Consider the following 17126-nt stretch of genomic DNA (forward strand, 5'->3'; position numbering starts at 1 on the left):
GAAGACCTTACTTGGTTAAACAGCAGGAATTTGTTGATATTTTGGTGTTTGCAGTGCTAGACTAGGGGCAGATACCAAGTAAAGAAGACCCTCAATGAAAATGGCTTATAGTTATAGTGCATGTATTATATTTTTTAAATATTCTTTTTTATGATTTTTTAAAAATTGATTTTAGAGAGAATTGAAGGAAGAGGGAGTGAGAAACATAGATTGGCTGCCTCCTGCATGACCCCCACTGGGGATCAAGCCTGCAATCTGGGCCTATGCCCTGACCAGAAATCTAACCCATGACCTCTTGGTGTATGGGTCAACACTCAACCACTGAGCCACACCAGCCAGGCTAAAGTATTTTTAACTCTTCAAACAAAAATAATAAATTTCTGGAAATAGTTTTCTTAAGTGAAAAGTTGGTCATTTTAATGGCACGTTTTAGAAAATATTTATATAGATTCAATACCTAGAATGTACCTAAAGAAAAATCCCTTGGTATCATTAAGATCAATTTATTTTCCTTTTCTTTCTGTTGATAAGTCTTGCAGGAATTTTCACACAAAGTTTTCAGGGTGCTGCATTTGGAGGATTCTTTTATCAAGTTGGCACAGTAGAAATGTCATTCTTGACCTTGTTTCAGAAGGATGTTTTAACCTTACTAATTAAGCAACCTCCATAGCTACTCAGTGAAGCTCTCTTGAGAGTGGAGGGCCTTTGATTAGGAAAATTCCCTAATTGGGTAGGGCCTCTCATCAAAAAACAGTCATAACATGTTGATTGTAGTTGTACCACTAGGAATTCCGTTGCTTAACACAAATGGATTATAAAAAGAATTTGATTAACCTAAGTCAATTCTAGCCTGGAGATATTTGGAAACATTACCAAGTCACTTTAGCAATCCAAGCATCCAAGGAAAAAGAGTGGGCTTTTGAATCATGATAGCAAAAATAAATATTGTACAACAGAGTTTGGGTTTTTATATAATAGCAATCCTCTGATGGTTGCTAATGTCTAATATCTCTTTTTCTCTGTCTCTCAACTTGCATGTGAAAAATTTTAATGAAAATATCCATGAATGCATGAGAGAAGAATCATATATAGATTTCCCATGTACCACTCATCCAGCTTTATAATTACCACCATTTTGTCAATCTTGTGTTATCAGTCTGCTCCACCTTTTGGTTTGCCATGATAATTTAAAATTAAATCCCAGATATATCATTTTACCAATAAACACTTCAGTATTCACCTCTTTCAATATATGCTAAAACTTACATAGGGCTCCATTTCCTAGTAATACTAAGGGTCTTTACCTGCAGGTGTGTATTTCATATGAAAACCATCCAATCCAAAGCCCATACTAATCACCTCCCTTCACCTAGTTTCACACTCTACACTACTAATCTGCCTGTCCTTATCACCACAGAGCCAGGTACCAGACAACTAGGGATAGCCCCAATGCCTTAGAGCCCCAGAAATGTTTCAAATGAGCCCAATCCTAAGCCTGCTTACTCTGCTTCACTCATTCCTTCCTGTGGAAACCACAATTAAAGCGTTTGCCCATATTTTCCCACTTCCTCTGCCTTTTGACGGACCCTGGAGCTTTCTTGAGTGGGAAGCCCCCTTCTTTTGGGAACTGTGAATACAGCATACTCTCTTTTCAGTGACTTCACCACACTTGGATAATAATAAATCCTGTGTTTTAAAACAAGATAGTAAAGAGTGAGTAAAATGTCCCCCAAACATTGTACTAAAGTGTTTGCTATCCAATATTTCTAAGGGCTAGAAGGCTGTGAAGTGCCTTAAGGAGAAAATATGTGTCAAATTATCTTTGTTTAGCCATGAGTTCAATGTCAATGAATCAATAATTTATATTAAATAAGGTGTCTTTAAACTGAAACTCACATAAAAAGGTTTTGTATTGATCGGTTGACAAAAATGATCAGAGGCTTCAAGGCACCTAAACCTGTACCACCTCTAGGAGCAATGATTATGTGCTAATCCAGCATTTGCAGTGGCTTTCCAGAACATAAGCATCATGAGTAAGGAAATTCAACGTTGCTTTGAGTTGCTGAGGATATCACATTTGTGAATTTTCTTCATCCATTGATTAAATTAACCAACTCACTTAATGTTATCAGAACTGTATATTCACTTTTCAAATATGATATTAAAATGCAGACTTTTCCCCATGAAAAAGGAAAATGTCATTCAGTTGGTTTAGGGATCTGCTCTTATGCTTTGGATCAGGGAGAACAGTAATTTACTGTTGCTGGTTTTTTTTTTCTTCCTTAGTCTTCACAAAATTATTTGGCTGCCTTGTTCTCACCCTCAGGAGTATAGGTTCCCTGGCCCTGCAGTGTCCACTCTTGTGGACCTTGAACATTGGGAGAGTCCCCAAGGTTTCTGAGCCCTGCCTGGTCAGGAGCCTGAAGAACTTAGGAGAACTAACTGCACTTCATGTTGCTGGCCTCAAAGTGGTGAGACCTCTTGGATTCAGACTGACTTCTTTTTAATTGGTCTTCATGTCCTATGTTTTCAGAGCATAAAACTAATATTGCTTTCACAGCTTTTCCACCTCATCAAGAAGTAATGCTCTGAAATGGGCATTGATGGGGGAAAGAATCCCATAATACCCGTGTGATAGAAAAGGTTTGGATGTAGTATTATTTCTTCTATTCAAGAAAATAAATATTGGAAATGGGAGGAGCGAACATGATCTCCCTAAGGAAATGGTGCTATGTAGTTATGGAATAGGTAATAGATCTAAAAGTTGACCCATTAACTGGAACTTTTGTTATTATTATAACTAAACAAAATTTAAGGTAATTCAATAAAACTATTGCACCATAATAGATAATGATAGTACCTATCATTTATTGAGTCCCTCCCCATGTTCCAGTATGTATGAGGCACTTGTTACACACATTAGTTCATTAGCTTGCCCTCTTCCCTGTGTGAGAAGTAGTATTATCTCCAATTGACAGGTAGTGTCATTGAGGTTCTAGGAGTTGAGAGATATAGTACAGGTCACAAAGCTGGTAAACATGGCATCAGGTTTGCTGATACTCTGCCCCTCCATATCCCACTGGCTTCCTTCTATGTGGAAGGAGAAGGGGGTTTGACTTCTTCCTCCAGATATGATTAGCTAAAAGGTAATGTGACCATGGGAGAGGCTGGTTTTTACAAACTGAGTGTTGATTGAAATTCTGTGAACTTGTAGTGGACAGTACCACTGACTGAGAACAGATTGTTATCATGCCTTTTGATACTGGTTGATTGAAAGCCAGTGAAAGAATGTTCTGACATAAGCAGTGGGATTATAAATTTTATGTGCTTGATTTCCTTTTTTATAGCTTCATCTTGGGCTCTGAAGTACTCTTGCCTTGAATACTGCTCTGAATGAAGTAATAAGAGAAGAACAATACCGCATTTCTTTTCCTTTTAAATCAAAATGTCATGTCCTTGAAAGAAATTCTCCATTAAAAGTTGACAGTCTGCTCTTAACTTGCTTGATGATGCATTTGGATATGTATGGGGAACTCCTTTGCAAACTCAAAATTCTGGGAAGGAACAAGCTCTCATTCTTAGTCTCATTTAACTAACTATAGCAAACTCACACAGCAACAATAGCTTAATTTAACTCAATTTCCAGGTGTGCACTTCTAATCCATGAAGAACTCTCAAATTAGCATGTGTGCTATGTTGGATTAGGGAACAGAGCCTATTAGTTAAATTATTTCAGTCTAGTTTAATAAATTCTATAATATTTGAGGTTCCTTAGTTAATCTAAGTATAAAATGGGATAAGCAATTCCATGACTCTAATTTCTATATTCAAATGGGGATTTTGTAGATTCTGGCACTAAAACAGATGTACAGAGCATAGATTTGGAGCCCATCCACAATAATTCTTTGGGGCTGGATGTGCTGATCACAAAGCAAACCAAAGTTCCTGGCATGTGGTCAGTATTAGGTAAGTTCATGTTAATTTAAACCAGGCTGCAGCCAGGCTATGAATTCTATATTACAGTAATTACATGCCAATTAAAATGTTGTGAATCAAATCTCATTTTGAATGTGTACTGAAAACTTGTTTTATTTAGGAACCTTGCATGGGATTATTTGTAAAATGAATTGCTACTTCCTAATTTGCCTACTTTCTAAGTTTAACTATCTCTTACAAAAGGTTACCTTCAAGTGTGGGTCACCTGAGGGTATGAGAAAATAGCTTAGCTTAACATGATATCCTGGACAGGATGTTTCTGTGATTTTTCCCCCCATTTTTTATGTCCTAGAAAGTCAAGATTTTTCATGATGTTCTCTGAATGTCAAGCTTTTCAGTAAATTCTTAAGAGAGCCATCATGGAAGAGGGTCATGCTCTCTTTGCTCTTGAGATTGTAGCCTTTGTGGTCCAGATGGAGTTCAAGGTTTGAAAAGTGGGCTTTTGTACTCGCTTAAATAGAGGGCATAAATGTACATATATACTTAAATCAGACAATAATGAGTAAAGGGAATAAATATTATAGCATAATTATACTACATCATAGATGGATATATATATATATATATATATATATATATATAAAGACATAGTGATGGACAGATATAAAGGTGGATGAAGGTTGTAGTACCTGATTTTCCCTTCCTTATGGGTGTGTGCATCTATATGTATATGAATGGATAGGACTTTCAAAATCCTGTCTATTATAAACTATGAGAGAGGAAATCTAAGTCTGTTAGAATGCAATTAGGTGATTATTAGTGACTTTTCAATAATAATGTATTATGTAATTGTATAAAATCTTAAAATTAAGAGAGTACTAAGTAGTCATTAATACAATGGTTAAAAAAATATAATGAGCAGTGGTTAAAATAAGAAGAAAAGTCACAGAAAATCTTGAGGTTAATCATAGGTTAGATTTGGTTCTCATATGTTTATTAGGTTTTTATGTTTGATCCTCAATTTCTTAGTGATTCATAACTCATTTTATTCTAATAATAATTTAAAATTGAACCCACTAGACCTAAACTTGACATTAATTTTAGATCTTATAACTACAGTAATTCCAGTTTATGTCTTTAGTTTTTCAAGGTCTTGCTTACTTGCTGATTTTATTATTAGAGAACCTGAGGGCTTTCATCAGATGACTGACTCTTTTCAGTTTAATTCTCAATTGAAAGTGCTTTGAAAAAAATATGAGCTTTGCAACCATCAGCCCTAGATCTGACTGTTAGCCTGAAAAAGACATTTAACTCCCAGACTCACAGTTTCCTTACTTGTAAGATGGGGATGCTAACATCTATTTTATAGCACCATTGCAGGGATTAGAGCTAGTGCATATAAAGTGCCTTGCTCAAAATCTGACACATCTTAGGCAGCCCTCAAATGAGAACTCTCCTATGGTGATGATGAACATTATAAAGACTTTGGGGGGAAAAATGCACATTTTAATCTCTAACACATTTGATTCATTGCCCTGTCTTCTCTGGGCAGAGCCCTGTGATTGAAAATCAATTTCTGTTTGTTTCCTCCCTATAAGTGAGGAATCAGATCATTCATCATATTGTCATGCGATGCCCTAAGCTGGACAGTCTGGTCCACAGCTCCTGCTCTCAGGTAACGGATGTGAGCTTGGTGGAAATCAGCACCTATCTGCGAACCCTCAGGTACTTCCTCCTCTGTGAGCATTTTAACCAGACTCCAACAAAGTGGTCACATTCTTCTATAGGACTGTGGCTTTGGTCTCTTCCTTTTTCTTTATTTAAATCCTGGAATAACCAATACATGGTAGATAAATTAGAAGCTGGGACACATCCCTGTGTCTTGGCAGAGCAGCCAGCTTCACTCTGTGAAGTGACCTGGCCCATCCACACTGACTGAAATAGAATAAAACATAAAGGAATGGTTTGGGGATGCGTGAGTTTTGTCTGAGCAAAGATGTTTTTTGAAGGGCAAATTTAGGATATAATTTGAACAATAGCACTATGTCCATTCTGTATTCCTAAAGGGCCTGCCTTTCAATATTAATAAATGGTTCTACTGTTTCTTCCTTCTATCATTAAATATAAGCAAGACCTGTGATGGTGTGAAGAAGTAAGGGGAGGTAGAATAATCACAGAGGAAATACCCTTCATAGCAAAAGCCCACTTACCCATGAATATTCACCAGAGAAAGGCATGGCATTCAAAGTGATGTTCTAAATGGTCTGAGCATTATTTGCTTAATCTATTCTCATCTCAAGACCCTTTCCTCCACTTTCTTTTAACCCCGAATTGCAGGGTGCAAAGGACAATGGGTAGCTACCACCCGTCTTTGTGTAATTGGTTATAATCTGCCTCTGTTCCAGTTACTGTTGCTGCATAACAAACCACACCAGAATTGAGTGTTATAAAATAAACAATTTTATTAGATTCACAGATTCCATGGTTTGTGAATTTAGAAGGGCATAGGAAGTATAGATAGTTTATCTCTGTCTGGGACCTGAGCTGGGAAAGCTCAAAGGTTTGGATGACTTAATAGTTGATTCTAGAATAATATGGTGTTCCTTCACTCACATGTATAATAACTTGAACTCTAGACTCAGCTGATACTATCAACCAAAGAACCTACACATGGCCTTTCCTGATGGTTTGGGCTTCTTCATAGTGTGTCAGTTTCAGGATAGTGAGACTTCTGACATGGCTGCTTGGAGCTCAAGTATCATTTTCCCAGGAAACAAGGAGGAAGTTGCACCATCTGTATGAATTAGCCTCAAAATTCATGTAGTCTTATTTCTTCTATACTCTATTGATTAAAGGAATGGCAAGTATGCCCAGTTTTATAAAAGAGGGCATATAGATATCACCAATCAATTGGAGGAATGTAAAAAATTATGTGGTCATTAAAAAAAAAAAAAGTGGCCACTACCCATCTCAGTGTTGAATCACCTAAGAGTTAGAAAGGATCAATAAATTTATATAACTTCTAAAGTAAGTATAGACTTAGAATTTTTGAGCTGAAGAAAACTTTAATGATCCTCTAATCCAAACACTTGTTTAAATAATGAGGATATTATCCAGGCTGAGATTTGCCCAAGCTCACATAGGCAATGGCAGGGCTGGAGTTAGATGCCCAGTCATTGAGCTAACAAGAAATCTTTCTACTATACTGAACGAGTGCTAGCAGTTGACCAACACTCACTCCAAAATCTCTTTCTCTCATGGAAGAGAACTTGGAAGTGGCAAATGACAGCAGCAGTAGCATCAAAGACTGCACAAAGTAGCGACCACTTTCACAACTAAAGACATGAGGGATAGAGTAACAGCTGGGAAATCCATCAATATGCCACTTTGCTAATGATATTACCTTCTATGATATTTGATTAGCACTCTCACAGACACACATATATTAGTCATCACAGTAACTCTAGATATTAAACAGTTATTCCGATTTTTTCCTCCAAGGAAAACTGGGCCTCCAAGGAATTAAGCAACTCATTCAAATATGCCTAATTAGAAAATGGTAGTGCAGGCCTCCACATCATCTGGTCACACAAATTATGGTATATTTTTCTTAATGGGAAACTGTTTTAATATCTAACATACAACATTTAATGACAGGGATACTTTTGTCCTATGGAAGTTCACCTTCTAAGAGGGAAGGTCGTGAATGTCACGGAATGCATTGTAGACATGGAGTCGGCACTTTCGTTGCCAGCACCAGAACCCACCTGATGAGCTTTCCGTTACCGAGTTATGTCCTCTTTCCTTCGGAAGAGGGAAAGGGGATAAAAGGCAAGCAATGTCACTTCTGCTGTCAATATACACCCCTTCTTAAATTATCTATCTCCCATCCAAGTAAAGCGAGATTTTCAGAAATGGCATTTGCTTCCATACAGAGGCAATGTACATAAAGTATAGTGATTCCTAGAAATAAGACTAAAGAGGAGAAGACCATAAAGATGATTTTTGTCTGTAAGCTTAAAGGATTATGAACTAACTCTTCAAGGTAACTTTAGAGTTGAAAGAAGAAAGATTAATAATATAAAATATAAAAAATAAAACAATAAAAATTAATAATATGGTTATTATTATATCTGTGTCAATGTCTATATATAAACTTTTCTTCACTATGAAAGCTAAAGCTATTTTTGGTCTTGTAAAAATTTAACAATGATGTCTCAATGATTTTTTACTTGGAAAAGTATTCTATTTCTTGACTTTTATATTAAAAGAAATGAAAGCAGCACAAATATTTGAGTTTTATTTGTATTATGATCATGGAAGTCTTATTTATGTTATCTTTAACACATTTAAAAAATAGCTTTCATGATCAAATCATTCTATGAAAATCAATGTAAGGCTAAACTTGTTTAGATACTTTGAGCTTATGGTATTTAACCAAGAAGATATGGGGAGTATAGAAGACAGAACTCCGTCCCTAGGAATGTGAGCACTGCACGGTGTGATTTGAATTCCATTGGCACATGTCTTCTTTATAACAGAAGATTCCATTGAAGTGTCCTTTCCTTTCAGCTAGTTAGTTAAACATTAGCTAATGTTTCTCTGTATAGAAACACTAATTCTTGACCTACTGACTAGAGAGGAGAAACTAATGTGCCAATTTGTGAAAAACTCCCACTAAATCCTTTTTATGTAAACTCTGCAGGTATCCGGATGTGAGTGGATGCCGACAGGTAACCAACGCTGGAATCCATGCACTGGCAAGAAGCTGCCACCAGCTCAAGTATCTGGACCTAAGTTCTACAGGGATAAGCAAAAGAGGGTAAGAACTTTTCAGATTAACCTTTTTATCCAGTTGCTTTAAGATAATGAATCATCACCCTAGCTGGTTTTGTTAAGTTGACAGAGCTGACCTAAGGGTCCCGAGTTCGAATTCAGTCAAGGGCACATGCTTGAGTTGCAGGCTCCATCCCCAGTAAACAGGAGGCAGCCAATTGATGATTCATTCTCATCATTGATGTTTCCATCTCTCTTTCCCTCTCCCGTCCTCTCTGAAATCAATAATATATGAGTCATGACTTTATCATCCATTTCAGTTTATCATTTTAAGGACACCTTGTGAGTCTATAATGTAGACTATGATATCATATTCCAAAAAGAATCTCTAGTTTCTCAAAAGAAAAATAAACATTTTTAAGGATTTCAAGTAAATATTGCTAAATTGCTCTGAAAAGGGCTGAATATTTTATTCTTCTAATAGTAATATTTGGAAGAGCCTTTATTGATCACTCAATAGGAAACCTCAGTACTCTTTTAATATACAGCCAGCATCATATGTGACAGTGTCTTATTTTGATTTGTTTTGCTGCTGATTCTTAATATTAAAATTTTTAAATATTCTTTTATTTTTAAATAGCATGATGCATTAGTTGATTACTTTTATATTTTAGTTGGTAGATAGGAGAGTTTTTTTTGTGCCTAATTTAATATTGAAATGTATATCTTGCTTCATAGATTTATAAATATTCTTTATAGATATTATAGTACTGATGCTAGGTCTTTAAAATACTCTCTAGATATTTGTCCAAGGGTGCCATTTTATGAAAAGTTAATGTTAGCTTACCCTCTTCTAGCTCATTGGTGAGCAAAATAAACTTCAGTAAAAATGTTTCAGGGAGCCCTATGAAGGGCTTGCATCACAGCTAAGAATATACTTCCACAAGTCCTTCAACTTCACCTTGCTGGCTCCAGCCCCTCTCCCTCTTCCTCCCCTCTCCCAGTCAGGAGGAAGAAAACCCCACCCCTGTTCAAGAAAAGAAGCAGAATTGTCACATGTTCTGCAAATTCTTTCCTCCTATAAGAATCAACGAGGCTCTTTTTCACCAATACCCTAGGGTCTCTCCAGGGAATAATTCTGGTTCCAGGTGTTAAGATAATGATTACTTGCACCCACTTATTATAAATACACATAGAAATGATAACACCAATAATTCTCTGGATTTATCTACTGTTACCATTTCTCTAAGAACCTCAGAATGAAACTCTGACATCTTAATATCTTTTCTCTGTCATTCTTAATTTTTGCTTGATTTTATGTTCTGGAAACTTTAATTAGGTGTGTCCACCATATGTATTTCTTTCAAGAAGTTCCATGTGCAGTCTCAGAGTTGGTGAGGGGGAGGTGGAGTGGTGTTAGTTGATATGTAGGGTCAAGGTAAACTTGAGGGTTGAGTTTTTGAAAACTTTGTGAAAAGTACATTTAACTACCTATTTTAAAACTTTTTGTCCTCTTTCTCATTTCTAGTGTCTGTTCATTGGCTAATTATTGTCATATTAGTTTGGAATTTGTGAAACTCAGTTTCTGCAAGAATGTCATCCTGGATGTGGTTAAAAAACTTTGCAAAAACTGCAGAAGGTAAGAGAATGATGATTAGGCTGCTTGTATCTTTTTTAGTCATAGTCTCATCACAAAGTGAAGAGAAACCTTGATATTAGCTTTGTTTTGGTTTGTGCTTCTTTGTAAGTCCTCATGGTTGTTTCACTTCCTCCCCTTTTTAAACACAGAGTTCTAGCAATCATTAAATATTTCACAGAAACTACTGACTACATTTAAGACTAAATCAGATTTCATGACTTCAAATAGCAGGGAATGTATTAGTTCCTTTGTACTACAGAATTCATAAAACAGTTCTGGGGAAAAAAAACTTGGAAAAACTTAAGTGAAATACCTTTTAGTTATTTTGGCCCTGTCCTCGGAATACTGTTGACTAGAATTATATAAACTGGTGAAAGAAAAACATTTCAAGACTTATCTGAGTTCAAGTGACCACTTTAGGTGTCAAAGTATTTAAAAAACAATTTCATTGGTCCTGGTCTACTTGGTGAAGTGTGAGGGTTTTGATTGAAGTCTAAGAGGTTTGTCATGAATTAATATTTTATTCAGTGGGGGAGTTCAGACAACAAATGGGAGGAATCCATAGAGCAAAAACTTCTATATGGAACCCTGGGACATTTTAGGTTTCAAAACCAACAAGACAATGGAACAATTTGAAGAAATGTAGTTTGCCAATTGTAAATTTCTTATAAAAATTAACTAATAAGTTATTGTAATAACTGGAAAACAGGCATTGAAAGCTTAAAAGAAATAATGAAATCTACATTGTTTTAAAAAAATCATCTCAAAAGGCATGGCATTCTTAACAAGTGTGTTGGTGGGCAAAGAAATCTGTCTTCTACTTCTCATTGTGTGGTGCAAATGTGACCTCTTATTTTTTTTAAAGCTAGCTTCCATTTTATTCACCCATCTTCTCTAACACAAACAACTTGCAAATTAAAATATACTTATAACATTAGAAGCTTTGATTCTGTGTTTCCAATTACTATATTACTAAGAAATTAGTGTCCTAGTTCATTGCTAAGCTGAGACTTCCAGGGTATTGGCTATTTGAGTATTTCATCCTTTGAATACTGACTTCTATACTGCTTTCCAGAGGGATAGGAATGGTTTTAGAATTTTATAGGTATCTTTCCTATTGATCTAGTTTGACACATTTTGCACTCTGGGAACGGGAGCTTTCATCTTTTTTACTTTAAAAGAGATATTAATATTTTATCATCTCATATTATAGAATTGAGAACAACTTTCTTGCCACAAAGAAATGTACAATTCAACATTATTTTTGGATGAATATAAATGTATCTCTGATCTAACAATGCACATATTGCATTCCCTGGAGCAAAAAGTAATTTTTGAGTGTTTGAGATTAAATGCATCAGCTTCCCTAGGAAGAAATCCATTGTGGCCTTAGAATATGATCTGTCTATTGTTAAGATATAAATTTATATTTGGGAATATGAAGCTGAATGTGTCCTAAGCAGTTATAAAATAATTAGTAATGACAGAAAATATTGACATAATTATCATTCCAATATTATCAACATTAAAATGCACATAACTACCTAATTATTGTTTATAATTATTTAGAATTTATAAATCCTACCTACTTTCAAAAGGCTTTGGGACATTTCTAAAGTTAAAAACAAAACATGTACACACACACACATATAGCTGAGCAATTCAAAATTACAACAAAAAAGTTTGATTAGAAACCAACTAGAGAAAGAGTAGAAATGGAATTGAGATTAAGATGAGTCCCACAGTTAAACACTAAATGTAAGTTTGGAACTGCTGGAAGAGAGGGCAAAATGAGATAAACTCAGTCCTTTCTGCTTTCTAAAAGGGAATCTAGTAATTATTCACTAAAGGCAAAGTTAATACATTCTAAGAAGAATTTATCATAGGGTTCTTCTAAAATACTGAGAAACTGAAAAAATTTAACAATCATAAAAAACTGGACAAGATTGTGGTCAGTCAGTATTCTCTTACTTTTCAAAACATTAAATAAGTTGCCATTAATAGAATATCCACATCTTTCCTTCATCCTACCATCATTCCCTTGTGATGACTACATTTTTCCCCTGTAAGTTGAATTACTGTGTTTATTGGTTTTGAAAAATTTTTAGAGACACTGAAGGTAGAGGATTGGTTTGAAAATGAGAAGATTCTTGTCTAATGCATTAAGTTAACTTATGCTATGAGAGGAGTAAAGCATGTGCTTCCCTCACTTCTTCATATACAATAAAGGAGGGTTGGTAACTTTTTTTTGTAAAGAGCCAATGAAAATATGTATTAGGCTTTGCAGGTTATATATCTGTTGCAACTACTCAGCTACAGCATGAAAGTGAATGGGCATGACTGTGTTTCTATAAAGCTTTATTTATAAACAGTGAGAATCTCTCTCATAGGGCCCAACACACTTTACCTTTGGCATACAGCTGGTCTTTATTTCATATATTCTCATCATTCACTCACTAACATGACAAACTTAAAAAATATACTTGTTATTCTCAAGTTTGATGTGGCCTTTCTCATTTGAGAAACATAAAGTATTAGTCAAAGTAATTTTAAAGACTTTTCATATATTTATCACACTAAGAATCTAGGCTCAACTGTATTCCCTCCACAATTTGAAGAAATGCAGTTTGCCAATTGTAAATGTAGTTTGCCATTTCTTCAAATTTTATTCTAATCTGGTCTTTTCTTTTTTTTTTTTAGATTTGAAGATTCTCCATTTTTATGGCTGTAGCCTCACTTCTGACCTGGTCAAAGTAAAAGAAACTTACAAAAGAGTTGAGATATCTCATGACATTTCTGCCCTTACTTGCTAACATTTTTACAAAAGCAGAATTTTTAGAAACAAGGACTTTGAAAAATATACTTAGTTAAAAATGTCCAGAAATTTCCCCAATTAAAATTAGATATAAATTATTTTTGAACTTAGAGATAGATAATGAAGTAATAATTGCATGTGAAATTTTGTTATTTGGTTACCCAAATAATGCATTTTTTATGCCAAATTACCCTTCCCCCAATAATGATAAAGTGAAAAAGCCAACATTTTAAATATTGGCATTTAATGGATTAATGGATTAATTTTATTCATATGATTATTAATTGGTACATTGTAATCTAGTTTTCTTCAGTCACTCAATGTATTCTGAGAGAAAAATAAGTCAGATGACTCTGGAAGGAATGTTTTCTCTTTTATATCCTTGCTCTGTGATTTTATATGTTCTATCACAATGTCAAATGTGTTGATTTCTTCAAGGTTGGCAAGGGTGTGGAGAACCTAGAACTCTCTTACGTTGCTGGTGGGAGTGCAAAATTTCAATCACTTTGGAAAGCACTAAGTTGCTTCTGAAGTTAAACATATACCTACTGGGCTACCCAACAATCTCACTAGGAATTTACCTAACACACATATGTTCCCTTGAAGAAAGATATGAACAGAAACCTTATAGTAGCTATATTCATAATAGTCCAAATCTGGAAATACTACAAACATCAATTAACAAAGTTATGGATAAACACATTGTAATATGTACTATGTAATCCTACTCATTACTAAAAAGGAATGAATTACTAAAATATACAACAATATGAAGTAACCGAAAAAGCAAAAGAAGGCAGGCATGAAAAAGGACATCCTGTATGATTCTCCTTACATGAAACTATAAAAGACACAATCACATTAAACCTGCACCCTTAGGTCGTAGCCGCAGGAATCATTCTCAATATGCTAGCTACTTCAGGGCTAGTAGAAGCATCTCACTCCAATCGGGTGGGACAGAGTCTTACATAGGATAATGGCATCACAAGAGTTAATGCCCCAGCATATTCACAGGTCCTGCTCACTTGGAAAAAGGGAGAGCATGTACACCAAGGGGCAGGAATTTGGGGTCATTCAGCTTACTGGGATTGGCTGTTTTTAATTGTCCAGAAGTTAAACTGGGATCAATCTATTTTCACTGGACTCAACTTCTGTCTCTACTTCCTGCATCCTATATAATAAAAGGCTAATATGCAAATTGTCCCCTAGAGGGCAGTTTAACTGGCAGTTTGACCAGGAGGTGGGGCTGGCTGGCCAACTGCCCTCAGCTCCTCCCCCTGGCTGGCTCACACCTGTGCATAAATTTGTACACTGGGCCTCTACTATACAATAAAACTAGAGGCCTAATGTGCAAAATTTGTGCAAGGGGCTCTGCCCTCACAGCTCTGGTGCCTTGCTTTGGCCCTCGCAGTCCCGGAAGGTCATCCAGAAGGACGTTCGGCTGTCTGGTCTAATTAGCATATTACACTTTTATTATTATATGCACTAGAGGCAGGATGCACAAAATTCATGCAAGGGGCTCGGCCCCCACGACCGTGTTGGCCATTTCTGCCTTGGCCCCTGCCGGCTGCCACTTCATCCAGAAGGTAGTCCAGAAGGACATCTGGTCTAATTAGCATATTATGCTTTTATTATTATAGATTTTTCTTAACTGAGAGGAGCAAGGTGTATAAGACACAGTTTGCTAATGTGGGAAAATGATATATGAGCTTTGCTTACATTATGGGATCAGAGGTTTGAAACAACGCTTCTCACTCAGTGCTGTTACTGTGCTCTGGTTTGCAAGTGGTGTTTGCTACTGTTTGGAGCATTATAGAGATATGTAAGTTTTTACAATGAAAGATTTACCAGAGTCTGATAGCTGTCAACACAGAGACACACAATGCTATGTATTGATTACAAATGCAATATGCAATCAAAAAGGAAGTTCAACTGGGTCTATAATGCTGTATTTTAAAAATAAACAGAACAAAATACAACAAAATGTTCACATTTGCTAATTTCGGGTATGGGTACATGGGTGCCAGATTATTCTTTTCTCTCTTATCATAGCCACATGAAGAGTAAGTAAATCACTCTGATGTAAATGTGCCAACACATTCCTCTCTGTAAAATCTTCAATTTTCCCCCCATAATTTCCTTAGGGGCAGTAAGCCGTGAGTAGATATCATGAGAAAACTGAGACTTGAGCTGTTGCAGAGGTGCATATGTTTGAAAGATTATATACTGTACTGGAAAATAATAACATATCAGTTTTTGCAAGCCTTTTGGTAAACACAGTCACCTCTGAACCTACTAATTGGTCCCTCAGTGATAATGCCATTACTTGGATATATCTAGTTTCACCCTAACAGGCTTATCGGATCTTTCTGAGACAGGGTAACTAAAATGGTAAGTCAGGCTCTGAGGATGGCTGTGGTACCAAAGGAAATCCTATAGGGTAGATTACAACGGGCTTCCATTAAAAGCCTCTCCCCCCAGGAGAAGAGGAGGTTAAGGGCTGGTGCCCATTCCCTACTATAGGACATTGGTCCAATTTATGGTGTAGTAGCAAGGGATAATTTCTCATGACCCATCACTCCAGTCAGTGTCTAACAGGTGGTTCCCCAAAGTATGTTCTCAAGAGCACTTACTCTGTGGAAACATACTTTGGGGAACCACAGAAGCAGAAACAAAACCAAAACAAAACTAAAACACTTCCATGTAAAAAACATTTAGGGATAATTAGATTAAAATAGCTTTCTTTATCACATTCAAGAAAGAATACAGTAGGATTCTTCTCCAGATGTATCTGTGTTTTGGAAATGTATTTGATCATAAAACTCTTTTCAATGTTGTTTCACTATTTTGAGAAACACACTCTAAAAAGATGATCTTTGATTTTTAAAATTCTGGAGCAGCCACAGAGAAGCTAATCTTTCTAAAAGTCATGCTGATAAATGTAGGCAAGCTCTCCTTACTTACCAAATGATGGGCTCTCAAAGGCTGCTCTGTTATCTCCGATTCCTTGCTAGCTGTTTCTGGGTGCTGAAATAGAAAAGAAATGCCTGCTATGTCTTTCTTCTCCTCTTTTCCCTCTATTTCTTAAAAAAAAAAAAAGAGAGAGAGACAGATTATATAACCTTGGCCTTCCTCTGGGCATATTGTTGGGTACATTCAAAAGCATTCCTTACTGCCTTGTGAATGGCTTTGTAGAAGCACCTCATGTTTTAGTTAAATAGGGAGTTCCTTACTCTTTCTAAAAATCAACTCCTATTTTCTTACTGATTTCCATGAAAACTTCAGATGGACCGTCAATATGCATTTGTGCCTAACAAATGTCTTCAGTGTCCTCTCTACATTCCCCCAATCTTGTTTGCAACTGCTGAATGATATATAAATGATCATTTAAAAGTATTAAAAATGCAAACCAATATTTACGAGACTCCTTTGAGAATTTTATTATAAGCTAAAGATTCCTTCAAAACGTGAGTGATTCCTCGATAGAACAGACTAGAAAGTTCAGAAATAAACTCAAACACATACAGGAATTTAGTACATGCTAAAGATGGTATTAGAATCCATGAAGAAGATAGTGTTGAATAAATGGTGTTGAGACAAACTAGGTAGAAATCCAGAAACAAAGTGAAGTGAATAGACAATTCATACCCGACTCAGAATAAATTCTAGATGGATCAAAGTTTTAACTGGAAAAATAAAACCATGCAAACAACTTGAAAACAAAAAGCATTCCTTTGACCTTTAATTGAGCTGCCATACACATTAAGTAACATTCCTATAAGTGATAAGTCACCGTAAAATAGTAAAAACTTTGATAGGAAAAGCAGTATCCAACTCTTCTACCAAGGCTGGGAAATGATTTAGGTAGAAGAGAGAAAAGCTAAGAGATGTTTTATATTTACATTTTGTCATGACAGGAAGGAGCTATAAAGTGAATTATATGATCAATGATGTCACCCT

General features: G+C 35.8%; 1 protein-coding gene across 1 annotated transcript in view; it reads left to right on the forward strand.

The window, feature by feature from the left end:
• LOC311630287 (uncharacterized protein) overlaps positions 1-13082 on the forward strand; it is a gene marked incomplete at both ends in the record, with an annotated part of 66189 nt that extends 53107 nt beyond the window's left edge. The window contains 5 exons of the mRNA XM_084899150.1: positions 3847-3966; positions 5535-5661; positions 8642-8758; positions 10241-10351; positions 13052-13082. Coding sequence (XP_084755276.1) covers positions 3847-3966; positions 5535-5661; positions 8642-8758; positions 10241-10351; positions 13052-13082 — 506 coding nt within the window. The remainder of the gene's footprint in view (positions 1-3846; positions 3967-5534; positions 5662-8641; positions 8759-10240; positions 10352-13051) is intronic.
• Positions 13083-17126: the final 4044 nt, after the last annotated feature.

Source organism: Pipistrellus hanaki (genome assembly GCF_964339955.1).
Source record: "Pipistrellus hanaki genome assembly, chromosome: 11".
Taxonomy (NCBI): Eukaryota; Metazoa; Chordata; class Mammalia; order Chiroptera; family Vespertilionidae; genus Pipistrellus; species Pipistrellus hanaki.